Raw genomic sequence first — 27,450 nt, 5'->3', positions numbered from 1 at the left:
TTTGTAAACTGCTTTGTTTGTAACTACTACTACTTATAATTTCTATGGCGCTACAAGGCATACGCAGCGCTGCACACCATACAGAAAAAAAGACAGTCCCTGCTCCAAGAGCTTACAATCTAGATAAGACATGAGACAGACAGAACAATTAAGGGTAGGGGAATAAAAATGTGAGGATAAAGGATAGGGCAATAAGTGAGGGTACTGAGTAAGAGAGTCATGTAACCACAGAAAGGTGGTATATTAAAGCCCATCACATCTCCTTTCCACTTTCTTTCTAAGGCCTTTTGCTCGCTAAGAACCACTAGCTTACTATATGAAAAACAACACAGCTATATTGGCAACTTACATAAATTTCATCTCCTGTGTTCCTAGCAAGTTAGGCATTGCAGTGACCAAATAACTTTTATTAAGCTGACTACTAGCCAACTGCAGTTCTCATTGCTATGACCTAGCAGAGTTGCAACTAAATGATCTAAGGAAGCCAAACCAGCCCAGAGCCATGGCAGCTTCAGTTGCACATCTACACTTGGGAGCCTGCACATTGGGATTAAAAAACTACAGTATTTATTGGGATTATTTGGTTTAAAGGAGAAAAAATAAATTTATTTGGATATTGGTTTAAAGGAGAAAAAGTTAAATTTCTAATGAAATTTGGACTTTGATTCACATGGTCTCAGTGCTTGCCCCTCTTAGAGAATATTTTAATTGTACTTCCAAAACACAGAGTACTGATTCTCTCATTCAAGGAAATCAGCAACACAGTAAATACATGTCTGATTTTTATTCATATAATTTCAACTGTCTGGCTATAGATTTAGCTACCTATCTGTTCTCTGGACTTTAATTGCTTAGTCAAATTGTATCTAAATTGTGCTGTACTGCTCTGTCGTCTATCCTAGAAAAAAATAAAACAAAAATAAACCCCACTTTTCTCATCTCTTCCTCTGCCTAGCCCCCTAGTTTTGATAGACTACTACTACTACTATTTAGCATTTCTATAGCGCTACAAGGCGTACGCAGCGCTGCACAAACATAGAAGAAAGACAGTCCCTACTCAAAGAGCTTACAATCTAATAGACAAAAAATAAAGTAATCAAATCAATTAATGTGTACAGGAAGGAGGAGAGGAGGGTAGGTGGAGGCGAGTGGTTACAAGTGGTTACGAGTCAAAAGCAATGTTAAAGAGGTGGGCTTTCAGGCTAGATTTAAAGGTGGCCAAGGATGGGGCAAGACGTAGGGGCTCAGGAAGTTTATTCCAGGCGTAGGGTGCAGCGAGACAGAAGGCGCGAAGTCTGGAGTTGGCAGTAGTGGAGAAGGGAACAGATAAGAAGGATTTATCCATGGAGCGGAGTGCACGGGAAGGGGTGTAGGGAAGGACGAGTGTGGAGAGATACTGGGGAGCAGCAGCGTGAGTACATTTATAGGTTAGTAGAAGAAGTTTGAACAGGATGTGCAAACGGATAGGGAGCCAGTGAAGCAACTTGAGGAGAGGGGTAGTATGAGTAAAGCGACCCTGGCGGAAGACGAGATGGGCAGCAGAGTTTTGAACCGATTGGAGAGGGGAGAGGTGACTAAGTGGGAGGCTAGCAAGAAGCAGATTGCAGTAGTCTAAACGAGAGGTGACAAGGGTGTGGACGAGGGTTTTGGTAGAGTGCTCGGAAAGAAAGGGGCGGATTTTATGGATGTTGTAATGAAAGAAACGACAGGTCTTGGCGATCTGCTGGATATGAGCATAGAAGGAGAGAGAAGAGTCAAAGATGACTCCAAGGTTTTGAGCTGAGGAGACAGGGAGAATGAGAGAGCCATCAAAAGAAATAGAAAACGGGGGGTGGGGCGGTGGGGAGCTGAGTTTGGGGGGAAAAATGAGAAGCTCTGTTTTGGTCATGTTTAATTTCAGGTGGCGTTGAGACATCCAGACAGCAATGTCAGACAAGCACGCTGAAACTTTGTTTTGGATGCAAGGTGAGATATCAGGGGTAGAAAGGTAGATTTGGGAGTCATCAGCATAGAGATGGTAGGAAAAGCCATGGGATGAGATTAATGAACCAAGGGAAGAAGTGTAGATAGAAAAGAAGAGGGGACCAAGAACAGAACCCTGAGGCAGAGGGATAGAAGTAGAAGAGCATCCACCAGAGTGAACACTGAAGGTGCGGAGGGAGAGGTAGGAAGAGAACCAGGAAAGGACAGAGCCCTGGAATCCAAGTGAGGACAGGATATCGAGGAGTATGCTGTGATCAACAGTGTCAAAAGCAGCGGAAAGATCAAGAAGAATGAGGATGGAATATTGACCTCTGGATTTAGCCAGTAATAGGTCATTGGAGACTTTAGTAAGCGCAGTTTCGGTTGAGTGGAGAGGGTGAAAACCAGATTGTAGTGGGTCAAGAATAGCATGTGAGGAGAAAAAATCAAGGCAGCGGCGATGAACAGCACGCTCAAGTAATTTGGAGAGAAAAGGGAGGAGGGAGATGGGTCGGTAATTAGAGGGACAAGTAGGGTCAGGTGAAAGCTTCTTAAGGAGAGGTGTGACCACAGCATGTTTAAAGGCAGCAGGGACAGTCGCAGTGGAAAGTGAGAGGTTGAGAATGTGACAGATAAAAGGAATAAGAGCAGGTGAGATGGCATTAAGAAGGTGGGTGGGAATGGGATCAGAGGAACAGGTGGTACATTTTGAGGAAGAAAGGAGAAGTGTAGTTTCATCTATTGTAACTTCAGGAAAGGAGGAAAAGGAATGTGGGGAAGGAGAGAGAGGAGAACGGACTAGTGGAGTGAGAGGCGGCGAGGTAGAGAATTCAAGGTTTATCTTTTGAACCTTGTTCTGAAAGAATTCAGCAAGGGTTTGAGGAGATAATGAAGGGAGAGTTGGGGGAGGGGGCACCTTGAGGAGAGAGTTCAATGTGGTGAAGAGAAGTCGAGGGTTAGAGCCAAGAGAGTTGGTCAGTTGGATATAATAATCCTGTTTGGCGCGTAAAAGAGCAGAATGGAAGGAGGTCAGCATGAACTTAAAGTGTAAGAAATCAGCAAGGACCCGAGATTTCCGCCAGAGGCGTTCGGCGGAGCGGGTACAGGAACGTAGGTAGCGGATATTAGAAGTCAGCCAAGGTTGGGGTTTTGTACGCCTTATAGGGCGGGTCATGAAAGGTGCAAGAGTGTCTAAGGCAGAGGATAGAGTATTGTTGTAAGAAGAAACAGCCTCGTTGGCAGACGTGGATGGTGCCACAGTAGAGAGGAGGTTTGAAACATGGGAGGATAGAGATGAAGGGTCAATATCGTGACCAGAGACCGTTTGAAATGACTTTCCCTCTATCACTTTGTTAACTCTCATTGAAGTTTCCAGATTTTGGCTCTGCAAGGTTTATTTTCTATTGCCAGGCCTAGATATAGAGTAGCTTTAATCTTCAACTGGTCTAATTTGCAATTAGAGATTCCATTAAATAAACTGCAATATTTATTGGGAGCCTGCACATTGGGATTAAAAACCTGCAATATTTATTGGGATTATTTAGTTTACAGGAGAAAAATTAAGTGGTCCTTTTACTAAGTTGCGTAAGCATTTACACGCGCCAAAATGGAGTTACCACCTGAATACCTCATGGCTCTTTCGGTAATTTCATTTTTGTCATGTGTCCGAAAAATATTTGTTATTTTCAGATGCGTGTCAAGTGGCATTTGACGCGCGTAGGTCATTACCGCCTGGATTCTTTACTGCTAGGTCAATGGCTGGCGGTACGGTCTCGGACCCAAAATGGACGTGCGGCAATTTTGATTTTGCCGCACATCTATTCTCAGCAAAATAAAAAAAAGGCCTTTCACAGGTGCGCTGAAAAATGGATTGGCGTGCGCCCAAAACCCGAGCCTACACTACCACAAGCCATTTTTCAGCGCGCCTTTGTAAAAGGATCCCTAATTTTACTTGGATATTGCCCAGGAGCAGTAGCATTCAAGAGCAGCGTGCAGGTTGCGAGATACCAGTTGGCCACCTCTGAGCTGGCCCTTCTAATCTGCCTATTTCCCTTTCCCATTCCAGTGCAAGGGACCCTTCTTTGCCCCTTGCTTTCTTGCATTCTTATACTGCCTTTGCCCCTCACTATTGTGAAGCTATCTCGGCATTTGGAAATGGGCAAATGAATCTATTTTTGAATTCTGAGGATGGCCCATCAGTTCACAGAACCTCCGACACATTCCTCATTTCAGCCCGCGAGCGTGGAATGCTTTGCCGAGACTCCTGAAAGAGACACCGGAACATCTAACATTATCTAAAAAATTATTAAAAACTTATTTGTTCAGTAAAACCTACCCCAAAGTCCACAATGCTGTTTAAACCCCTTCATTATCTGTTTTGTTTGTTTTCCCGCTTTTTCCTTCTGTCTTCTTCCCTTTTGTTGCTCCTGTATTCCCATCCGTATTCTCTTATTTCTGCTGCTTCTGTAAATTTTATCCTGTTGTAATCAATAGAAATCAAACAAAATTTAAACATGGAAAAGAAAATAAGGTGATACCTTTTTTATTGGACATAACTTAATACGTTTCTTGATTAGCTTTCGAAGGTTGCCCTTCTTCATCAGATCAGAAATAAGCAAATGTGTTAGCTGACAGTGTATATAACAGTCCCTCATAGATGGTCTAGCAGGGTGGGTAGGAGATGTGCATGGGGACTTCAAAGCATTCCATAGTCTAGCAGGATGTTTGTGGGGAGGGGAGGGGAGGATGATAAGCAGTGAAATACAACTTATGGTTTATAGTGGGCTAGAAAACCCAGATCCTACATAAGTACATAAGTACATAAGTAGTGCCATACTGGGAAAGACCAAAGGTCCATCTAGCCCAGCATCCTGTCACCGACAGTGGCCAATCCAGGTCAAGGGCACCTGGCACGCTCCCCAAACGTAAAAACATTCCAGACAAGTTATACCTAAAAATGCGGAATTTTTCCAAGTCCATTTAATAGCGGTCTATGGACTTGTCCTTTAGGAATCTATCTAACCCCTTTTTAAACTCCGTCAAGCTAACCGCCCGTACCACGTTCTCCGGCAACGAATTCCAGAGTCTAATTACACGTTGGGTGAAGAAAAATTTTCTCCGATTCGTTTTAAATTTACCACACTGTAGCTTCAACTCATGCCCTCTAGTCCTAGTATTTTTGGATAGCGTGAACAGTCGCTTCACATCCACCCGATCCATTCCACTCATTATTTTATACACTTCTATCATATCTCCCCTCAGCCGTCTCTTCTCCAAGCTGAAAAGCCCTAGCCTTCTCAGCCTCTCTTCATAGGAAAGTCGTCCCATCCCCACTATCATTTTCGTCGCCCTTCGCTGTACCTTTTCCAATTCTACTATATCTTTTTTGAGATACGGAGACCAGTACTGAACACAATACTCCAGGTGCGGTCGCACCATGGAGCGATACAACGGCATTATAACATCCGCACACCTGGACTCCATACCCTTCCTAATAACACCCAACATTCTATTCGCTTTCCTATCCTTGTTAAGTCCTGTCCGTTGGGTGTCAAAATATTCAATCATTCTTTCAAAGGTTTTACGTTCCTGTATTGTTTTAAAGTTACCTTTCAGTATTCTCACTGTGAAATCACTGGTACGGTGTCCTGGTTCTGTTTTATTATGTAATCCTGTTGTATTATGTAATTTTCTAATAACTTTGTTAGCCATATTGAGCCCGCATAAGTTGGGAAAATGTGGGATACAAGTGAACCAAAATAAATACATTTACCGCTGTTTCTGTGAAGAAATGCTTTCATGTTTTGGTTTTATATTCCAAGCTTTTCATTAATTGATAATTGATATGCATGTTAATTGTCTTGTACAAGTCACTTAAGTCACTATTTTGCCTTATATAATAAATCCCTTTGCAAGGTTAGTAGTCCTACAATATCTGTTATGTGTACGTACAATAGCAAATACATTTGATCTCTCTCTCTGCTTATCCCTTTATCCAGCACATCTTTCAGATCTTTGCTGTTTTCAGCATTTCAAATGTCTGATGGTATAAATATGAGTTGCCAAATTGTAGCTTAATGAGGTATTTAGTGTAACAATGGTAGGAAAACCATAGTAAAAACTGCTTTTTTAAAAATATACCACAAAGAGATTGCCCTTTACAATAGAATTCTGATTGGCATTACAACAATTTTAGGGCATTAATAAATATTAAGGTCCTCTTTTATCAAGCTGCAGTAGCGATTCCAACGTGTCAATGCTGACAAAGCCCATTCACTTTGAATGGGCTCCATCGGCACTGCTGCACGGTTACCGCTAGCCCAGCTTGATAAAAGAGGCCCTAAGGGAAGTAATAATTTGGAGTGATGAAAGAAACAAACAAAGCTTTGTTTCTTTTTCAATCTTCTCCTCCCTTCTCAACTAAAACAGAAAGATTAACAGACTATATAGGCTATTGTGTTAAATGTTACAGTAATATTCATATATCATGGGCCAACGTTTATTATTAGGATTTATTTACCTCTCTACCCTCATCTCCCCCTATGTTCCCGCCCGTAACCTCCGCTCACAGGACAAATCCCTCCTTTCAGTTCCCTTCTCCACCACTGCCAACTCCAGGCTCCGCTCATTCTGTTCCAAGCATAGGGTGAGGCAAGGCAATCTTCCTCAACCCCTACGCCAAGCCCCCTCCCTACCCATCTTCAAATCTCTGCTTAAAACTCACCTCTTCAAGGCTGCTTTCGGCACCTAACCTTTCGTGAAATATAGTATGCCCTATCAGACGGACTCTACACTTGTCTTTTGACTGTACACTTGTCTTTAGATTGTTCAGATTGTCTTTAGATTGAACACCTGTCTTCTAGATTGTAAGCTCCTTGAGCAGGGACTGTCCTTCCATGTTAAATTGTACAGCGCTGCGTAACCCTAGTAGCGCTTTAGAAATGTTAAGTAGTAGTAGTATTTACTGCCTTTTTGAAGGAATTCGCTCAAGGCGGTGTACAGTAAGAATAGATCAAACATGAGCAATAGACAATTACAGCAGTAAAAATATTTGAAAACAATACAAAGTATGGCACGGTATACTAGCAATGTCAACACAATACGTAATAGAACATTGTAATTGGTAGTGAAGGGTAAAGCAAAGTTGTAACATATAGAAGGGTAAGAAAGTAGGAAGAGTTAGAAAGTAAGGTAACATACATACATAGTAACATAGTAGTGATTGATTAAAAGAAAGTTGCACATGAGGTCAGAGAGATGGTTGAACCAAAAACACTGGTTACAATGTAACTCTCCAAGAATCTTTGACCTAGGCATGCCATACATATACAGAATAAGCTGCTTAGTTGTTTACATTGTTTAAATGAAGAAATGTGTTTGGATTTTCTTTACATATTTTCCAGATTTCTCCTAGATGTCCGGGTTACCCAGAAAAGCGAAACAGAAACCAAAAGTGACAGAAGATGAGCTGTCGTCCTTCTTTAACACGTAAGTGCTATTTTCTTAGATGGAACCCGCGCCAAAGTGTGGTCGGACTGAAAAATTACTGATTTCTTGTAGCTTGCAAGCGTATTCTTTGCAAACAACTTTTTAACAGTTGTGTGAGCAAGAGAGGGATCCGCTGAAACAGTGATGAAGAGGTCGTGTTAATCGGTAGGGGGGGAGGGGGGACCAAAATAAGGATAAGATGGAGGGGGATTGGTGAAGAAGAGGAGGTGAAGCAGCAGATTGAATGAGACATATGTTTTTGTTATTATATTTTTCCAATGGAATTCTAGAGGAGCTGCTTGTGACCCGGCTTGGCCACTGTTTGGAAAACAGGATACTGGGCTAGATGGACCATTGTTCTGACCCAGTATGGCTACTCTTATGTTCTTATATAAACGTCTATCTTAGAAAATTATTACAATTTTTGGTACTAGACAGTTTCTATATGGAAAATAACGAAGGGCAAGAGGACATGTTATGAAATAGAAGGGACGGAGGAAGGCTCAGAGGAAATATGATTTATTTAAAGAATGGTGGATGCCTGTGAAAACCTGTAGCAAAGGTGCTATAAACAAAAACAGTGACAGAATTTAAAGACGCTTGGGCTGGGGACAGAGTGCAGTGATTAGAAGGCGTAAGATAATAACAGGGAGAAATGGTGCAGTGGGGAGACGGATTGTAGAAGCCTATGAGGCATATTTTCAAAGCACTTAGCCTTCCAAAGTTCCATAGGTTTCTAAAATATGCCTCTAGGTGTATTTATTTATTGGGATTTATTAACCACCTTTATGAACAGTTTAACATAAAACTTACAATTTTGTTAGCAGCATAACAATAGTAAAATAACCAAGAATAAACATAAATACAATAAATGAGATAAACTTGAAAACAGTAAATTGAAACCTGTATGTTAATCATACCGATAGAGGGCCAAAGAGGGGAGACAGAAGCCAACTTGAACAATAGTAGTATAGCCCAAGAAAACACAAGGGCAAACGGTCTGCAAGCTCCAAGATGGAAAACAAACGAAGCAGATTGCAAAAATAAAACAGTAATTTATTATTAAAACCTGAAGTTATATATACATAAATAGCCCGACACAGGCCGTGTTTCGTCCGACAGGGCTGCTTCAGGGGCTATACAACAATCCTTTATTCACAAGTTTAATTGATAATATTGGATATGTGCTGGGATGAACTAAAATTTCATACATAGGAGATCACCTTGATTAATTTAGAAAAACAGCTCTATCAGAGATGCCAAAAGAGTATTGACATAACGTCAAACGATCAGTCTCTTATCTCTGAAATCGCTGAAAAAATAGTAGTATAGCTACATCAAAGAAGAGGCAAGGTGAATCAATATGAAGGAATAACAAATCTTTTATTTATATTTAAGGAGGGAACCTGGGCAAACTGAGTGGGATAAATGGTTCTTACCTGCTGACATCCACTGTAGTTCTGGGGCTAATAACTTCTCTGACTTTTCTCACTATTTAAACTTCTGTTTTAATTAGATCTGCACAATTACCCCCGGATTCTATATAGCGCAACTTGAGTTGCATGCGCAAATCTAGTTGTATTCTGGATTTGTGCGCACAACTTAATTAGTTAACAAGCCAAGAGAAGGTAAAATACAGGACTTATGTGTGTGTGTGTGTGTGTGGGGGGGGGGGGGGGTGCAGGTGGGGTGTGCAGGTGGGGGAGGGGAGGGAAAGAAGGTAATATCCTGACCGTGTGTGGGGATGTGCCTTGAAAATTTTAGGCACTTCTTCCACCCCCATCCCGCTCTCTGTTGGGGTTCCTCAAGGATCTGTCCTTGGACCACTTCTTTTCTCGATCTACACCTCTTCCCTGGGCTCGCTGATCTCATCACATGGTTTCTAGTACCACCTCTATGCTGATGACACCCAGCTTTATCTCTCCACTCCCGACATCACAGTCGAAACCCAGGCCAAAGTTTCGGCCTGCATCTCGGACATCGCTGCCTGGATGTCCAACCGGCATCTGAAACTGAACATGGCAAAGACTGAGCTCCTTGTTTTTCCACCCAAACCCTCTTCTCCTCTTCCCCCACTTTCCGTCTCTGTGGACAACGCCCTCATCCTCCCTGTCTCTTCAGCCCGCAATCTCGGAGTCATCTTCGACTCCTCCCTTTCCTTTTCTGCCCATATCCAGCAGACAGTTAAGACCTGTCGCTTCTTCCTCTATAATATTAGCAAAATCCGCCCTTTCCTCTCTGAGCAGACCACCCGAACCCTCGTCCACTCGCTCGTTACCTCTTGCCTTGACTACTGCAACCTTCTTCTCGCTGGCCTCCCGCTCAGCCATCTATCCCCCCTTCAATCTGTCCAAAATTCCACCGCACGTCTTATCTACCGCGTGAACCGATACTCTCACATCACCCCTCTCCTCAAGTCGCTTCACTGGCTCCCAATCCGCTACCGTATACAGTTCAAGCTTCTCCTATTGACCTTCAAGTGCACTCAATCTGCAGCCCCCCACTACCTCTCTACCCTCCTCTCCCCGTATGTTCCCACTCGTAACCTTCACTCTCAGGACAGATCACTCCTATCTGTACCCTTCTCTACCACCGCTAACTCCAGACTCCGCCCCTTCTGCCTCGCATCACCTTATGCCTGGAACAGACTTCCCGAGCCCATACGCCATGCGCCCTCCCTGCCCATCTTCAAGTCCTTACTCAAAGCCCATCTCTTCTCTCTTGCCTTTGGCGCCTAACCACCTTCCCCATTCATGTTACCTACACTGACTACATAGTTTGTAACCTTTAGATTGTAAGCTCTCCTGAGCAGGGACTGTCCTTCCCCATGTGAAACTTGTACAGCGCTGCGTAACCCTGGCAGCGCTATAGAAATGCTAAGTAGTAGTAGTAGTAAGTGTGCCGTGAAAATCTCTGCTTTAAGCGGTTTAGCTTATACGGTCAAGAGCTGAATATTGCACTTAACCATCTAAGTTATAGCAGCCAGCCTAAAACTGGATATTAAGTGCCAGTGGCCAGAAATGAATATCCAGGAATACAGCCTGCAGCGGACATAAAAATGCTGACCACTACCGACTGAATCCTGTTCAGAAGGAATAGATCCTAAGGAGCTTAGCTGAGATTGGGTGGCACAGCCGGTGGCGGGAGGCGGGGACAGTGCTGGGCAGACTTATACAGTCAGTACCAGAGCCGGTGGTGGGAGGCGGGGCTGGTGGTTGGGAGGCGGGGATAGTGCTGGGCAGACTTACACGGTCTGTGCCCTGAAAAAGACAGATACAAATCAAGGTAAGGTATACACAAAAAGTAGCACATGTGAGTTTATCTTGTTGGGCAGACTGGATGGACCATGCAGGTCTTTTTCTGCCGTCATCTACTATGTTACCATGTTACTATGACTGAATATCAGCTGGTATAAAAATAGGTCACAGTAAATCTGGGCTTATCACACGGGAAAGTCCCATGTTAGGATGCGCTAAGCCCAGGTTTTGCCACAGCTCTATAAAAGGGTCCCTTATTTCTATGTATTTAGCTTGATGTGTTGGCATTATTTGATTTTAGATTTGATGTAGATTGTGTATGTGATTTTGTACTCCAGCTTGGGAAAGGTGAATTATATATAAACCATAACTATAAACATTATTGTGTTTCTTTCCTCTGAAAGTCCTTTATTCAGCAGCAGAAGTTATTCTCTGTGCAGTCTATCACAAGCTTTGAAGAATCAAATGTCCCTGAAAGGAATTCCACATCAACCACTGCTTTTTCACTTATTTCAGAAATTGTATGTTTTACTTCTAGCCTAACTCCACTTGTAAAGAAATATCTTCAGTAACAATACTTTAGTCAGCCATTAGAAAATTAATTAGCTTGAGAACGGTCTGTGCCAGAGCCGGTGGTGGGAGGCAGGGATAGTGCTGGGCAGACTTATACGGTCTGTGCCAGAGCTGGTGGTGGGAGGTGGGACTGGTAGTTGGGAGGCGGGGATAGTGCTGGGCAGACTTATAGGGTCTGTGCCGGAGCTGGTGGTTGGGAGGCGGGGTTGGTGGTTGGGAGGCGGGGATAGTGTTGGGCAGACTTATACGGTCTATGCCGGGGCTGGTGGTTGGGCGGCGGGGATAGTGCTGGGCAGACTTATACGGTCTGTGCCAGAGCTGGTGGTGGGAGGCGGGACTGGTAGATGGGAGGCGAGGATAGTGCTGGCCAGACTTATACGGTCTGTGCACTGAAGAGCATAGTACAAATAAAAAAGTAGCACATATGAATTTATCTTCTTGGGCAGACTGGATGGACTGTGCAGGTCTTTTTCTGCCGTCATCTACTATGTTACTATATGAAATGTAGTATTTGTACTGTTTAACCTCCATCGTTATATTAACCTATTTTAATCATGTTTAATTTTTAAAAAAATAAATACATATGTAGATCTGAATCAGAAACTGATAATTGTGAGGATGATGAATGGGAACCAGAAAGAAAAGTTGCAAATAACAAGAGAATGCCTGCTTCATCTGCACCCAAACCTAAAAAAGAAAAACCAGCAAAACCTAAAAAAGAAAAACCAGCAAAAGAAACCACTACGAAAAGGAAAGTGGCAACAGGTGCAAGAGCAAGGAAGGTAATTATGATGGGTGAACCCATGGGAGCCTGCATGCAGAAATCATGCAGGTCTCCACTTTACTGCGAAGAAAGGCTATTTTTGTCCTGTTTCTGACTCTTATTGCCGGCTTCTATTTTGTGGCTGTGTTTGCCAGTTGAAGAAATGTTTTAGATGTTACTGTAGGCCTCTTTCTTTGACCACTTTTTTTTTCCATGTTATCAGAACCGTTTTAAAGCACTGGAGTTAGTTTGAACTGAACATACACAGCTGGATCTTCATTTTGCCCTTTTTCATACTTAAGAAGATTTAGATCTTTTGATGCAGTTTGTGTTTCAGAATAGAGTAAATAAACCAAAAGAACTATTTTATGACTGAGGAAATGATAGACCCCACAGATGAAAAACATACCTCACGTATATTAGTTTTCATGAGTAGAAGCTCCTTTATGTTTCACTCACCAGCACTCAAAACACTTCATTTACTGTCTCTCTGAGATGGTAATAGACAAGCAACTTTCTAGAAGCCTGAAGTTACATGATTTCTTGGGTACTAAGAAGAGTGACAAAGATGATAAAGGGGATGGGACAACTTCCCCATAAGGAAAGGCTGAAGCATCTAGGGCTCTTCAGCTTGGAGAAAAGATGGCTGAGGGGAGATACGATAAAGGTCTATAAAATAATGAGTGGAACACAGTGGCGTAGGAAGGGGGGGGGGGGGCGGTGGGGCGGTCCGCCCCGGGTGCATACCGCTGGGGGGGGTGGGGGGGTGTCAGATCCGCTGGTTCCCTGCGCTCTCTGTCCCGGAATAGGTTACTTCCTGTTCCGGGGCAGAGAGCGCAGGGAACCAGCGGAGCTGACGCAGCTCCCAGCGACACGCACTGGGAGCGGATCGGCCCTCCCGCCCGTCCCTGCCGCCTTTGAAGGTAATTATTTGCTCGGGGGGGGGGGGGGGGGCGTCATGCTGCACCCGGGGGGGGGGGGGGGTGCGCAGCGGCGACCCACCCCGGGTGTCAGGTACCCTCGCTACGGCACTGGTGGAACGGGTAGACATGAATCATTTATCTGTTCCATCCCATTTATAAACTTCTGTCCCCTCTGTCATCTGTATTCCAAGCTGAATAGTTTTAGCCTGTTTAGCATCTCTTCATAACATAGGTATTCCATCCCTTTATCATTTTTGTTGCCCTTCTCTGAACCTTTTCTAGTTGCACTAGATCTATTTTGACATGGAGTAAGCAGAACTACCCTCAGAACCATGGACCTATTCCGAAGTATAATGAGATTCTCAGTTTTCTTCTCCCTGTCTTTTCAGATAATCTCGAGCATTCTATTTTCTTTTAAGTAGCCGCAATGCACTGGTATAAAAATTTGAACGAATTATCCACAATCGGATCTTTTTTTTTTTTTGGGTGGTGACTTTTAACTCACAGGCAGTTGATCAAAAGCAGACTTGGGCACTAGAGGGCAGTAGCGTCGTACTAGAGCCCGTGTTCGCTCCCTCTCGATGATCAGAGCCAGTGAGCGCATGTAACAACGTGCTTGCCAGCTCTGAATGTAATGAGCATGCAAATGCATGCTAAACAAGGCATTACCTAGTCTTCTCCAATGCTCAGCAGGCAGCACGCCAAACAAGGTCACTGCTCCCGCAGCAAATCCTATGCCAGGTACAAGCTGGCGTTAGGGTTTACGGAGCACGCTAGCAGGCCTTCCCATCCTACCCCGGACTGAGGACCTTCTGCCACCCCCCTCTCCCTCCTGACACAAGGCCCAAGACCCCTGGAGGTCAAGCCCGCCCCGCATCCACCCAGAAGCAAACCCAACTCACCCTCCCCCGGACAGAGAGGGCTCAAGGGCCGGAGGTCAGTGGACTTCTCGAACAGCATAGAAGGCAGTAGTACTCCTTCTTCCTTCCATCCTGGGATGTGCTGGGCAGGACTTTCCTATCATATAAGGGAGACGTAAATTTCAGGTAAGACTGTTCAGCAGAAAGATCTATGAGGAGGGAAGGGGCGGTGTAGAAAAAGGCAGAGTGGTGAGTGGAAGCTTGTTCTTTTCTGTGGCCTTCCCTGGAACTGATAAGGCCGGACAGGTCAGTGGCAGCACTGTGCTTCTAAGTTGATTTTTCTAATACAGTATTCCTCTCATTCTCTCTTCTCTCACTGTGCCTTTATTTCCTCTTTTCATCTCTCCCTTTATCCGTCCTTTGGGTTATGGAGTTCTTTTCCTGTTTATTTTTGAAATTGTAAACTGCTTTGATTTTTGTTTGAAAGTCAGTATATCAAATACCTAAGAAACTAAACAGAGGTGATCAGAGTCATGGGAATAGATCACAACTGTCCGTGTGTTCCTTTTAACTCAAAACAGTTGCTGGGTGGAGACTGAAAGAATTATCAACTGTACCTGCTTGCATATTTCAGTCTATATTGTTGTGACTATTTTTCAGTAAAATACCTTTAATATAGAGACACCATTTTTAGTATGGTTCCCAACAAATAGGTTATCCTAGTTGAAGGAAAGCATCTCCATTTTGACCCACAGGAAGATTATATGGAGTGGAGGAGTGGCCTAGTGGTTCAGGTGGTGGACTTTGGTCCTGGGGAACTGAGGAACTGAGTTCGATTCCCGGCACAGGCAGCGCCTTGTGACTCTGGGCAAGTCACTTAACCCTCCATTGCCCCATGTAAGCCACATTGAGCCTGCCATGAGTGGGAAAGCGCAGGGTACAAATGTAACAAAAATAGAATAGATACTATTGGAGATTCTACATGGAATGTTGCTACTATTGCATGGAATGTTGCTGTTCCACTAGCAACATTCCATGTAGAAGCCTGCGCGGCCACACTGGTGATCTGCAAGGGCCGACTTCTACATGGAATGTTGCTAGTGGGACTCTGGGCAAGTCACTTAACCTCTATTGCCCCATGTAAGCCGCATTGAGCCTGCAATGAGTGGGAAAGCGCAGGGTACAAATGTAACAAAAAATAAAAAATATAGCTTCCTCAGCAACCCTCCAGACCGGTCAAGACGCTTGGGTTATGCATGCCTACCAGCAGAGGGAGACTGAGAACACTAACTTCAAACTGAGTACATATAACCTGTGCTAGCCCTCTATCTCCAGTATTTTCTCAGTCTCAGCAGAGGGTAGACATGCAGCCTGTGCAGCTTGTCCGGTCTGGTAGGATCTTGTGAGACTAGTTAATTTTTCCTGATTTCTGGGGATAAGTTGGTGATATAGTTCTTCCCTGTGCCTGGAACGCTGTAGTGTGCAAGGGGTTGGTAGGTCCGGTGGGGCCTGCCATTGTCCCCTCTGGGGTGTCACACCCGGGTGGCCGGGTCCCTCCCCCCGACTGGCTCTCCCGTTTTGGCCAGAGTTGTGCCTCGGCTGCAGTGTTAATCCTGCAGCCTTGAGTGCCATTCAGATTCTAGCAGCAGGGCTCAAATAAAGTTTAAAAAAAAACAAAAAAAAAAAAAACTCCTCGTGTAGAGGACTGCAGGAGCTGCACTCCGGGGTCTCCGGAGTTGTTCAGCCGGTCTGGGAGAGCTGAGTCAGTATTCAGCGCCGGTGAGTGTTGGTTTTCTTTCTTTTAACTTCGCCGGTTGCAATCAGCTGTTTTTTGTTTAGACGCGAGTATGTCGGGGAAGCTCCTTCGTTGCCGGCTGTGCGCGCGTCGGGGTGTTGACGCGGCTGGCGGTTCCTGCCGGTTTTGTGGAGAGCCCAAGGCCCCATCCCTCGCGCCACCGGTGTTAGCTGCGGAGGCTCCTTCGGCGGGATCGCAGGAGAGTTGTGCGGCTCAGGTTGGCGCTTCAGCGGCGGTCCCGATTTTGGCGGGAACCGCCGCCATCTTGGATTCGGGTCTTTTGGGCGCTGAGACGGTCGTGGGGCCGCAGCCACTCCCGATTTCGAGTCCCGCGGGGGGGGAGGCCTCAGGCAGCATGGGGTTCCCTCCTGAGTTTGTTTGGAGTTTGTTTCAGGCTTGGAAAGCGGGCCCATCGGGTGCGGAGTCCCTTAGTCCTAAGGTGGGGGGGGCTACCGCTAAAAGACCACGTATGGAGTGCTCTGAAGATGTAGAGGTCTTTTCTCCTCCGGATTCTGAGGGTGATTTTAGCCCCCTGGAAGAGGAGGAGGGGTCGGTGGCAGGGCAGGATGGGGACCTGTCCTTGCCTGGGGAAGACCCCTCGGTGGTTAGGATTTTTCACAGGGATGAATTAGCGGACCTCATTGAGCAGGTGTCTGCCACTTTAAGGTTTGATCTGGCGGCAGCTCCCATTGGGGATGGGAAGCAGGTGGATCCTTTGGTCAAGGGGATCAGGCGGGTCTCTCGCTCTTTCCCTATGAATGCGGACTTGAGGGATATGATCACGCAGGAGTGGCATTCGCCGGAGGCTCAGTGTAAGGTGGCTCGAGCTATGACTAAGCTCTATCCTCTTCCTCAGGAGGACAGAGACTCCCTCAGGCCCCCGACTGTGGATGCCGTGGTTACGGCAGTGACTAAGGCTACTGCTATTCCAGTGGATGGGGGGGCCGCGTTGCGGGACCCTCAGGATAGGAAATTGGAGACCTTCCTAAAGCGCAGTTTTGATCTGTCGGCCTTGGCGCTGCAAGCGTCTGTTTGTGGAGGTCTAGTGGCTCGGGCTTGTTTTCGCTGGGCTGAGAGGCTCCTGGATAGTCCGCAGGCTGATAGGGCTTCTCTTGTTCAAGATCTGGCCAAGTTGGAGATGGGGTCGTCGTCCTTAGCGGATGCGCTGTACGATTTGTTGAGGGCCTCGGCTAAGAACATGACCTTTGCGGTGGCGGCTCGGCGGGCCCTGTGGTTACGGGGCTGGGTGGCCGATGCCGCCTCCAAGACAAAACTTTGTTCCCTCCCTTTTAGAGGCTCTTTGCTTTTCGGGGAGGAATTGGATAAGTTGGTGAAGGGTCTTGGTGATGCTAAGGCCCCTCGGCTTCCTGAGCTTCGCCCCAAGGTGTCTAAGGGGGCAGCAGGGCGGGGGCGCTTTCAGGAGGCTCGGCGGTATCGGCCCGGTAGGTCCTCTGGGGGGACTAGGGGTCGGTTTTTCCAGAGAACCCAGTCCTTTCGAGGTGGCCGTCGCGGGGGGCGAGGCTCCTCTTCGGGAGCGTCCGGTACGTCCCGTGTGTCTCAATGATGGTTTGGGGACCCAGCCTTTGGTTCGCGTGGGGGCTCGCTTACGCTTGTTTTACCAGAGGTGGGTCCAGATCACGTCAGACCAGTGGGTACTGCAGATAGTGCGAGACGGGTACGCCCTAGAATTCGACAGTCCCCTCTCCGACTTCTTTCTCGTGTCTCCCTGTCATTCAAGATGCAAGGCAAGAGCAGTACGGGCCACTCTGTCGCGTCTAATCGGGTTAGGGGCGGTGGTGCCTGTTCCCAGGTTAGAGGTACGGGCTGTTACTCCATTTACTTCGTGGTGCCCAAGAAGGAAGAGGGGGCCTTCCGGCCCATTTTAGACCTCAAGAAGGTCAATGCGGCCCTAAAGGTTCCCTCCTTTCGGATGGAGACGTTACGCTCAGTTATTGTAGCGGTGCAAGAAGGAGAGTTTCTGACGTCTCTAGATCTGACAGAGGCTTACTTACACATTCCCATTCTAGAGGCGCACCAGCGTTTTCTTCGCTTTGTGGTCTTAGGGAGGCATTTTCAGTTTTGTGCGCTGCCTTTCGGCCTGGCGACTGCGCCTCGCACCTTCTCCAAGGTGATGGTGGTGGTGGCGGCGGCGCTGCGCTTGCAGGGCATTTTGGTTCATCCGTATCTGGACGACTGGTTGATTCGGGCCAAATCAAGGTCAGAGAGCGAGGAGGCTACCGGTCGTGTGGTGACCTTCTTACAGTCGCTCGGTTGGGTGGTCAATCTGGCAAAGTGTCACCTGGTGCCTTCCCAGTCTCTGGAGTATCTGGGAGTTCGCTTCGACACGAAGAAGGGCCGGGTGTTCTTGACAGCTTCTCGCATCTCCAAGCTACAGGGGCAGATCCGGCGGCTCCGAGCGCAGAGAGCGCCTTCGGCTCGGGCGTATCTGCAGGTGTTGGGTCTGATGGCAGCAACAATAGAGGTGGTCCCTTGGGCCAGGGCCCATATGAGAGAATTACAGAGAGCTTTGTTGACTCGTTGGTCTCCTCAGTCTCAGGACCTGGAGGAGAGTTTCCCTCTGCCGAGGGTTGCCCTTCGCAGCCTTCGCTGGTGGCTCCACGCTCCGAATCTAGCGAAGGGCATGCCGCTGGACACTCCCAGTTGGACGGTGCTGACCACGGATGCGAGTCTCTCGGGCTGGGGAGCGCATTGCCTGGGTCAGGTAGCTCAAGGACGTTGGACGTTGGAGGAAGCATCTTGGTCCATCAATCGCCTGGAGACTCGAGCAATTCGTTTGGCTCTTCGGTCCTTTCACACCCTGTTAGTAGGCAAGGCAGTCAGGGTGCTTTCCGACAATGCCACGGCCGTCGCATATGTAAATCGGCAGGGGGGAACGAAGAGCCAAGCGTTAGCTGTGGAGGCGGCGGAGTTAATGTTCTGGGCAGAAGCTCATCTTCAGGGTCTCTCGGCGGGCCACGTGGCAGGGGTGGACAACGTGAGCGCGGATTTTCTAAGCAGACACACGTTAGACCCCGGGGAGTGGTCCCTCCATCCCTCAGTGTTCAATCGACTGGTGTTGGAATGGGGTCGGCCGGGGCTGGATCTCATGGCATCGGCCGACAACGCTCAGGTTCCTCGCTTCTTCAGTCGTCGAAGAGATTCTCGGGCCGAGGGCATCGACGCGTTAGTGCTCCCGTGGCCGACTCAACAGTTGCTCTATGTATTTCCGCCATGGCCGCTGGTGGGCCGCGTGGTGCAGCGGATCGGGCGCCATGCAGGTCTAGTGGTTCTGATTGCGCCCAATTGGCCTCGACGTCCGTGGTACGGAGACCTAGTTCGGTTATTAGTGCAGGCTCCGATGCCGTTGGGGCCCAGGGTGAGATTGGTTCAGGGGCCGATCGAGATGGCCGACCCGGCTCCATTCTCGCTTACGGCCTGGCTCTTGAGAGGCTCAGATTAAGGAAGAAAGGTTTTTCAGCCAGGGTAATTGATACCATGTTGCGTTCTCGTAAGAGGTCTACTTCTTTGGCTTATGTGCGGGTGTGGCGCATTTTTGAGAACTGGTGTCAAGAGCGGGATTATGTCCCTCTACGCGTGTCGATCGCGGAAGTTTTGGAGTTCCTGCAGGATGGTCTTGACAGGGGGCTCTCGCTCTCTTCCCTGAAAGTGCAGGTTTCAGCGTTGTCTTGTTTCCGTGGAAAGATTCAGGGAATTTCCTTGGCGGCTTCGCCGGACGTGGGGCGGTTCTTGAAAGCTGTCAAGTTGCTTCATCCGCCTCGTCGGCCGACGGTGCCGCCTTGGGATTTGAATTTGGTCTTGGAGGCTCTGGTAGGCCCTCCGTTTGAACCGTTGGCTTCCATCTCGTGTAAAGATCTTACTTTAAAGACAGTGTTTCTGGTGGCCATTACTTCGGCGCGTAGAATTTCGGAGCTACAGGCTTTGTCTTGTAGAGAGCCTTTTCTCTCCTTGGCTAAGGAGAAAGTGACTTTGCGGACAGTTCCTTCATTTGTCCCTAAGGTGGTATCCTCCTTTCATGTGAATCAGGTGATCTCGTTACCAGTGTTGGGGGATAGGTCGGGTGATCTCTCTCAACGTCGTTTGGCTAAGTTGGATGTTCGACGCATCTTGCGGTCGTATTTGAGCAGAACGCAGGATTTCCGAGCGTCGGATCGGTTGTTCATTTTGTTTGGAGGTCCCAGAAAGGGGGAAGCGGCTTCCAAGGCTACTCTGGCTAGATGGTTGAAGGAGACTATTGCCTCGGCGTATTTGTTGAGGCGTCGGACAGTTCCCTCGGTATTGAAGGCACACTCTACTCGGGGGGTAGCCGCTTCTTGGGCGGAAAGCAGTTTTATTCCTCCGCAGGACATTTGCAAGGCGGCGGCGTGGTCGTCCATTCATTCTTTTGTAAAGCATTATAGAATTGATGTGCAGGCAAAAGAGGATGCTCGGTTTGGAGCGGCTGTGTTGTCTTCTGCTTTTCGTGGGTCCCACCCTTAATGTGTCTACTGCTTTGGTACTTCCCAAGCGTCTTGACCGGTCTGGAGGGTTGCTGAGGAAGGTGAAATTAGGCCTTACCTGCTAATTTTCTTTCCTCTAGACCCTCCAGACCGGTCAAGAGCCCGCCCTGTTTCTTATCAGAAGTATTTTTCAGCCGTGTCAATTATCAGAAGTATTTTGAGCCGTGTTCTGCTATGTCTGTTCATTTTATATTCAGTATGGTCGGAGAACTTTCTTTGACTCTAATATTCTGCAGAGTGGGACGCCTGGGCGTTTCATCTGTTTAAGCACACTGTTGGTGTTTGACTATTAGTTTTCCAGGTACAGGGGTTCTATTAGTTTTCAGAGTTACTATTCCAGGGATTTGTTTTCTCTGCTTTGCTAAGTGTATACTGGAGATAGAGGGCTAGCACAGGTTATATGTACTCAGTTTGAAGTTAGTGTTCTCAGTCTCCCTCTGCTGGTAGGCATGCATAACCCAAGCGTCTTGACCGGTCTGGAGGGTCTAGAGGAAAGAAAATTAGCAGGTAAGGCCTAATTTCACCGTAGTTACTATGTCAAACAGGTAAGGTACCAGAGTCTTTGGCATAAATCAGTTCCAGAAGTATTAGTAGACAGATTGAGGGGCCTTTTTACTGAGCTGTGGTACAAGGGGCCCTGAGCTAGTGGTGGCGGCCATTTTGCTGCTCACCAGGACCACTTTTACTGCAGCTGGTGAAAATAGCCAAAAATGAAATGGCTGTTTGGAAACTTCGCACTTACCATGCAACCATTTTGGGGGAGGGGGGGGGGGAGCACTTAACCACTACCCATTGAGGTGGGGCGGTAAGGGCTCCCGTGCTAATCAGGCAGTAACCGGGCAGTGCGCGGCGCTGCCTGATTACTGCTGGGTAACCCCCTGCGGAAATATTTTTCAATATTTTCTGCTTTCGCCAGAAATGGCGCGTTCTGGGGGTGGAACTACTGCCGGCACCTGCACTGTGCCAGCAGTAGTTGTGGCTTGCCGCATGGCAACCCTTTACTAAAAGGGCCCCTGAGTGAATGTCTCTTGCATATTCAGCATTTTATCAAGTGCATGGTAGAGGCATCAGAGAGCTGTTGAAACACTACGAAAAATGGCAACCGCCCTTGACCAAAATCTTTCAGTTTGATTTAAAAGTATTTAAAGGGTAATATTTTTTTTTCTTTTGAAATATTTTTGTGCATTAAGACAAATATGGATGTGGATCTTGTATCATAAGGGTCGTCACCAGAGAACAATTGGCATCTCCCTCCTCTGGCTGATCTTATGGATCCCATGGCCCAGCCCTCTGTTGGAGGCATGTTGGATAGGTGTTGGCCAAATCATTGAGCACATGGCTACACCCGGGGGAGGTTGGAGAATATTGAAAGGGCCTGGATGGGGCACAGCTCACCCCCTTACCTCCTTCTACTAGTACCCTCCTGGTTTGACACTCTTGGCAGAAACCCAGTTTACCCACCTATGTACCCTGTCTTGTTTACTGATGTTTTTAGATCTCTGACTGATATGACAGGGTATGGGTTATGTTCATGCCGGAAAACTATAGTTGGTAAAAACTGAAATTTTGGAATGTCATATGTTGATGAAAAATTAACATTTGGAATAGAGAAATCAACTCTCAACTATCAGAAGATCAATGGGAAGAAATTTGGTCATCTCTATATAAATCGTCAAAATCATCAGCTCTTACACAATCGTCATTTTATATATTACATAGAGCTATGTGGACACCATATAAACTATCTAAGATATCGAAAAATGAATTAACATCTTAAATTTCAGGATGCTATTGTAGTACATTGGTTGTGAAGTATGGGGAACATTTGAATGCGGCTTCACAAATAAATGTAGGAGTTCAGTTTTTGGTGCTGCTCATCTGGCATGCGACATTACTGCTAAATTCACTGGTAAAAATATTAGGTAATGAGTTCGGAGTTGAAATAATCGTCATTTTTCTGTTGTGTCCTTGGAATAGCATTCTTGTGTGCTCACTTAAAATTAATTTCAAATGGTATATTTTAACATTGCTTACTGTTTTTGTAATAGGCAGTTCCGAAAACTGATAATTTAATGCCAAATAATAATGAAGAGTTCCCATATTCAGAATATCCTGCTTCTGAAAATGCCTGCACCTATGAAGACACCATGGCCAAACCAAGCACAGAACAAATGATCAAACAGGAGGTAATAAAACTTCTGTCAATGCTTAAACACCATACTGATTCTTATAATCCCAAAATACTTAGCAATTAAATGTTACACAATATAATAAAATATTTAGGGGCCCTTTTACTAAGCTGTGTTAAGCAGGGAGCATAAGTTTACATTATAGTAGGTGAGTTAAAACCAGCCAGCGCAGGAAAAAAAAAGCCCACGCTAGCTGTTTAATGTAGGAATGGGCATTGTGTGGGTGTGTCGGGGTGGAGCAGAAGAGTGACCTGCTGTGACATAGCACGCAGTAATGACCCACACACTGTCAGAGCTGCCTATAGTGCAGCTGTGCTGTCAGCAGTCCTGTAGTGCGGCTGCCTCAATAAAAGCAGTGAAGCTTCTATGGCAGCCAATGCTTTGTTCTGCTCCACCCACAAGATCTGCCCCTCTCCCATAAGATTGATCCCCATCCCGCAGATCTGATCCTCCTGAATCTCCTCACACCTGAAATTCAAATTTACATTTAGCCCCTCCCTCCTTTGAAAGCCCCTCCCCTGACATCAAGCTATCCTTCTCCCCATCCACCCCAACTACCTGAGAATCGTTGGGGACTTAGCTGAGGGTCATCTCTGGTGGGCTAGTGGGACAGGTCAGGAACAGTGCCCCTCTGCGCCTGCCTCACCAGGTTCTGGCACCAAAATGGTATTTATTAACCCTTAGTGGTAATTTCATGCTGCTACTGCTAAGAGGTCATCCAACCATATAAGGGCATACCCGCCAACAAATTAGAATCCTTTTCATCTTTCAGACCAGTTCAGATGAATAGCAGATGGAGGTAGAAAAACTGATTGCTTCCATTGATATCACCGGTATAAGGGCTGGTGCAGTCTGGAAACCTTCATTGTGCCAATGCCAGAGCTAATCACGCTTGACAGTAACTCATGATAGGGAAGTTGTTTGTGTGAAAACATCAGGGTAAATGCTGAATCCACACATCCAACAATTAATGTACTGTATGTCACTTAGTACATGTTAGTTTTGGCTGCTAACCTGAGAAGTGCAAAAACCTACCACATTTTAGTTAACTGCCCCCTAAATTTCTACCTGAAGTAATGGAGGGTAAAGAGAGTTGTTTAAGATAACCAGGAGCATCAGTCAGAGAAGCAGGTTTTGAACCTTGGCTTCCTTGGTTCTCAGCCTGCTGCTTTAACCACTAGACTGCTAGCCTGCTCCTTAGGAAGTTTGGGGGAGGGGAAGATTTGGCACCCCACTTGTTTTTCTGTGTAGGGGATGGGATGGTTGGATTTCTTTTCTGTTTGGGGAGAGGAAGGGTGGTCCTTTTCACCAACAGCTATGTACATTATTATATATTTTTTTTGGGTGGGTAGGCGGGAGAGAAGGGGCTATAAGGTCAGTTTATAAACAATATAAATCCTAGGGGTAGGAGAGTACCATAGGCTTGAAAAATAATTTTTTATTGGGACAGGAGGAAGGGAGGCATGGCTCCAAGAGTTTTTTGTTTTTTTTTTTTTCGTTTGTTTGTTTTTTCTTCATTCCTGATTGACTGACTCTGGGGGCAGTGGGGTGCCATAGGCTTGAAAATTCATTTTTTATTGGGACAGGTGGAGGGTGGGAGGGTGTCATGGCTTGGACAATTTTTCTTTCCTGACTGACTGACTGATTCACTGACTCACTCACTGACTTAGTGACTAATTGACTGACTGACCGATTCACTCTCTCAATGCCTGACTGACTCAGTGACTCACTCCTAACTCATTCTCTCTCCCTGACTCACTTAACTCAGTGATTGATTGCCTGACTGACTCAGTGACTCATCCACTCACTGACTGAGTCACGTATTCACTTATTGACTCATTCAGTGGTTGACTGACTGCCTCACTAGCTCATTCACAGACTAACTCACTGTCTCAGGCTGACTTGGCTGGCTGATTCACTACCTGAATCATTGATTTACTTGACTCACTGGATTCACTGGCTCACTATCTGTGGACGAGTAGCCTAATGGTTAGTGCAGTGGACTGAGTTCTTGGGTTCTATTCCCACTGCAGCTCCTTGTGATCCGGGGCAAGTCACTTAATCGTCCATTGCCCCAGGTACAAAAAAACTTAGATTGTGAGCCCACTGGGGACAGAGAAAGTACCTGCATTTTCCCTGGGATTCTATATAGCGCGCCCAACATTCTGTGCTGAAATCCAAGTGTATTCTATAACAATGTGCATAACTTAATTGGCTTAACAAGCTAATCAGCGTTGATAACAGTGCCAGTGCTTAACAAGCAATTATAAGCATTAATTAGCAATAATTAGAACTTGCGTGCACTAAATGTATTCTGTTACTCATTGCGCCTAAATTCTAACGTGCACATACAAAAAGGGGAATGGCTATGCACAGGGAAATGGGTGTGTCATGGGTGCTCCGAAAAAGTACACGCATGGTTACAGAATATACCTCCATGCGTAATTTAGTCGCTGGCATTTACACCAGGTTTTACTTGACATAAATGGTCGCGACTGAATTTGGTCTTGTGGAGAGGCGGTCAGTGTATTCTATATATCACACAGAAATTTAAGCCTATTCTATAAAATTTAGGCATAATTCAGAGAATGCGCCTAGTCGTAATTTTTCCTGTATGGATTTTTCAGGTACCGTATATAGAATCTACTGCTGAATGTGTACAGCGCTGCATACATCTAGTAGCGCTATAGAAGTTAGTAGTAGTAGTATCTGACTGACTCCGTGAGTGGCTCACTAACTCATTGACTGAATGACTCCTGGATGGAATGACTTACTGACTGACTTATTTACTGACTGACTGATACACTGACTCACTGTGTGACTGACTTATTGACTCACTCACTGATTTACTGACTGACTCAACACTCATACGCTGACTCATTTATAGGCTGATGCTCAGAACCTAACGCCGGTGCTAGAGCCGATTAGCAATGGAGTAGCACCAGTGTTAATCGGCAGAAAATGTTCAGCGGGCTGCAGGGCAGGAAGCAATAGCCATGCCAAAGATTTGCGCAAATTGTATTTAAATGCGCAAATGGATTCAAATGAGGTCTTTTGCTATTCCCTCCCAATGCTCAGAACAGCGCTGGGAGAGAACAGCGCACAAACAAATCCTGCTCTTACCACTCAGAACTGGCGGGACGTCTGAAGAGTAGATTTCTAATTTATTTTCAGCTTAAAATCTGTGTCTGTTTTGATTTACTTCAAAAGAGGAAGGAAGCCCATGCAAGTTGGGAGTGAAAAACAAATGTGTGCAGGTCTGAGCACACCCGAAAGTGAAAACTCACGTTGGTGCCTGTTTTTGTGCACTTAAATATAAGCCTTTCAAAACTTGAAAAGCTCATATTTAAAGGCGCATAAGAGCGGTGCTGATGTGTGCATCACTTCCTGGTTTGCCTGGGCATGCGCACAAGAGCTGTTGTGCTTACTGCAAAACTCTTCTGTGTATGCGCCAGGCACATGCCTCCCCTTTACTTTTAGTCTCACAGCATGCATACCTTTTGCATACCATTAGTGTTGAGCATTGGGGAGATACCTGAATGGCTCACTAATTCATTCACAGACTCGCTGACTTACTGTAATTAATTGACTGACTCGCTGAGTGACTGATTTACTAATGGACTTAACTACTCTCTGATTGACTGACTGAGTCTCACTCACCCATTGACTCACTGACTCTCTCTCTCTCTGACTGATTTGCTGACCGGGGGCAGGGGGTGCCATAGGCCGATTAAATCATTTTTTATTGGGACAGAAAGAGGGCGGGAGGGTGTCATTTTTCTTTTATGACTGACTTTCTGACTTGCTCATTGACTCACTGTCTGACTCACTAACTCGCTAACTGAGAAACTAAGTTACTTACTCAGTTATTGACTGACTCAGTGACTCCATGTCTTGCTCACTGATTGATTGAATCACTGACTTCCTGGCTGACTGTTGCATTGACTGATTCGGTGACCCACTGTCTGACTTGCTCCCTCACACAAGGTGACATTCTATAGTGAACCGTGGGTGAATATGCATACTCAATGGATATAGCTTTCCAGGGGAACCTCCCTAGGAGCAGGTATATTTAGCATGTAAAACATGACTACATCCATGTTCTGCACAAACTCCTCCCTCAAAGATGGCTCTCTTGAAATCCACTCTTAGTTGTACCATGCATTCTTTTAGGCATGACCTAATTTTATAAGTCGTTTTCTACACATGAAAAAGGTTTATAAACTTACCCTCTAGATGTGTTCCTTTATGTATGTAGTGATGTGGAATTCACCTTTCTGTCTATGGAAGGACTATCACCGTCGCCTCATCTTTCCATGTCTTTGCTTAGGGTGATGGGAGCCTGTCTTTTCCATTTGTATCTGCCTCCTCTGTTCATTGCTTTGTTTCTAATAAATGGGACAATCATTTAGCCATCATGCTATGCTTTGATGTATTTACACAATTCTGTTGTCAGTATACTGTCTGGAACAGTGGGACAAGGATGCGTTGGCTGGATGTTCATATGTTCAGGTGGTGAAAATTAGTACTTAACTTTCAGAGACAGCTAGATGATTTACTTTTCCCCGCCCTAAAGTTTTCAATAAATAGAAACTCAAGACTTAACGTCGCAGGTCATAAGTAGTACAGTCTTGTTCTGATGATTAACATCTCTAATTTTGATTATTTTGTAGCGACTTTCTATAGTTATTTCTGACAAAGAAGGCATGCAAGACATTCCGGGTGAATTGAAAGATGTGAAAATCAAGCAGGAAAGTGGCTTAAAAAAGAAACCTATTAAAAAGCCAACAACTCCGAGGCAAAGAAAACAGAAAGCTGTTCAAGTGAAGAAAGAAAGGAAAAGCCTGAACAGTGATGAATTGCCTTCTACAAGTACCCAACAAGAAGAAATGGATGTGAAGGATGAAGAGCTTGAGGATGATTTTACCTTTGGTGAGCCACCCCTAAAAAAGATGAAATCTAAATCGTGTCCTCAAGGGAAGCCAGTAAAGCGTAACGTGAAAAGCAACACAATTCTTGGGGAATGTCAGATGAACTGGGACTTGGCACAGGTAGGAGCTATGCATGGTTATATTAACATACAAGAAATAAGCTTACGTTTGTTAAAGCAGAAACAAGGATGCT

General features: G+C 45.9%; 1 protein-coding gene across 3 annotated transcripts in view; it reads left to right on the top strand.

Annotated features, from left to right (window-relative positions):
* The window catches only part of SRBD1 (S1 RNA binding domain 1), a 283,827-nt gene that overhangs the window by 9,151 nt on the left and 247,226 nt on the right, over window positions 1–27,450 (top strand). For all 3 annotated transcript variants that reach the window (XM_030195807.1, XM_030195808.1, XM_030195806.1), the window contains 4 exons: window positions 7,365–7,449; window positions 11,869–12,061; window positions 22,186–22,323; window positions 27,000–27,377. In XM_030195807.1, the coding sequence (XP_030051667.1) occupies window positions 7,376–7,449; window positions 11,869–12,061; window positions 22,186–22,323; window positions 27,000–27,377 (783 nt within the window). In that variant the 5' untranslated portion in view covers window positions 7,365–7,375. The remainder of the gene's footprint in view (window positions 1–7,364; window positions 7,450–11,868; window positions 12,062–22,185; window positions 22,324–26,999; window positions 27,378–27,450) is intronic.

The sequence above is a fragment of the Microcaecilia unicolor genome, chromosome 3, assembly GCF_901765095.1.
Source record: "Microcaecilia unicolor chromosome 3, aMicUni1.1, whole genome shotgun sequence".
Classification (NCBI taxonomy): domain Eukaryota; kingdom Metazoa; phylum Chordata; class Amphibia; order Gymnophiona; family Siphonopidae; genus Microcaecilia; species Microcaecilia unicolor.
Note: the sequence above shows the minus strand (reverse complement) of the source record. Positions and strands in the feature narration are given on the sequence as shown.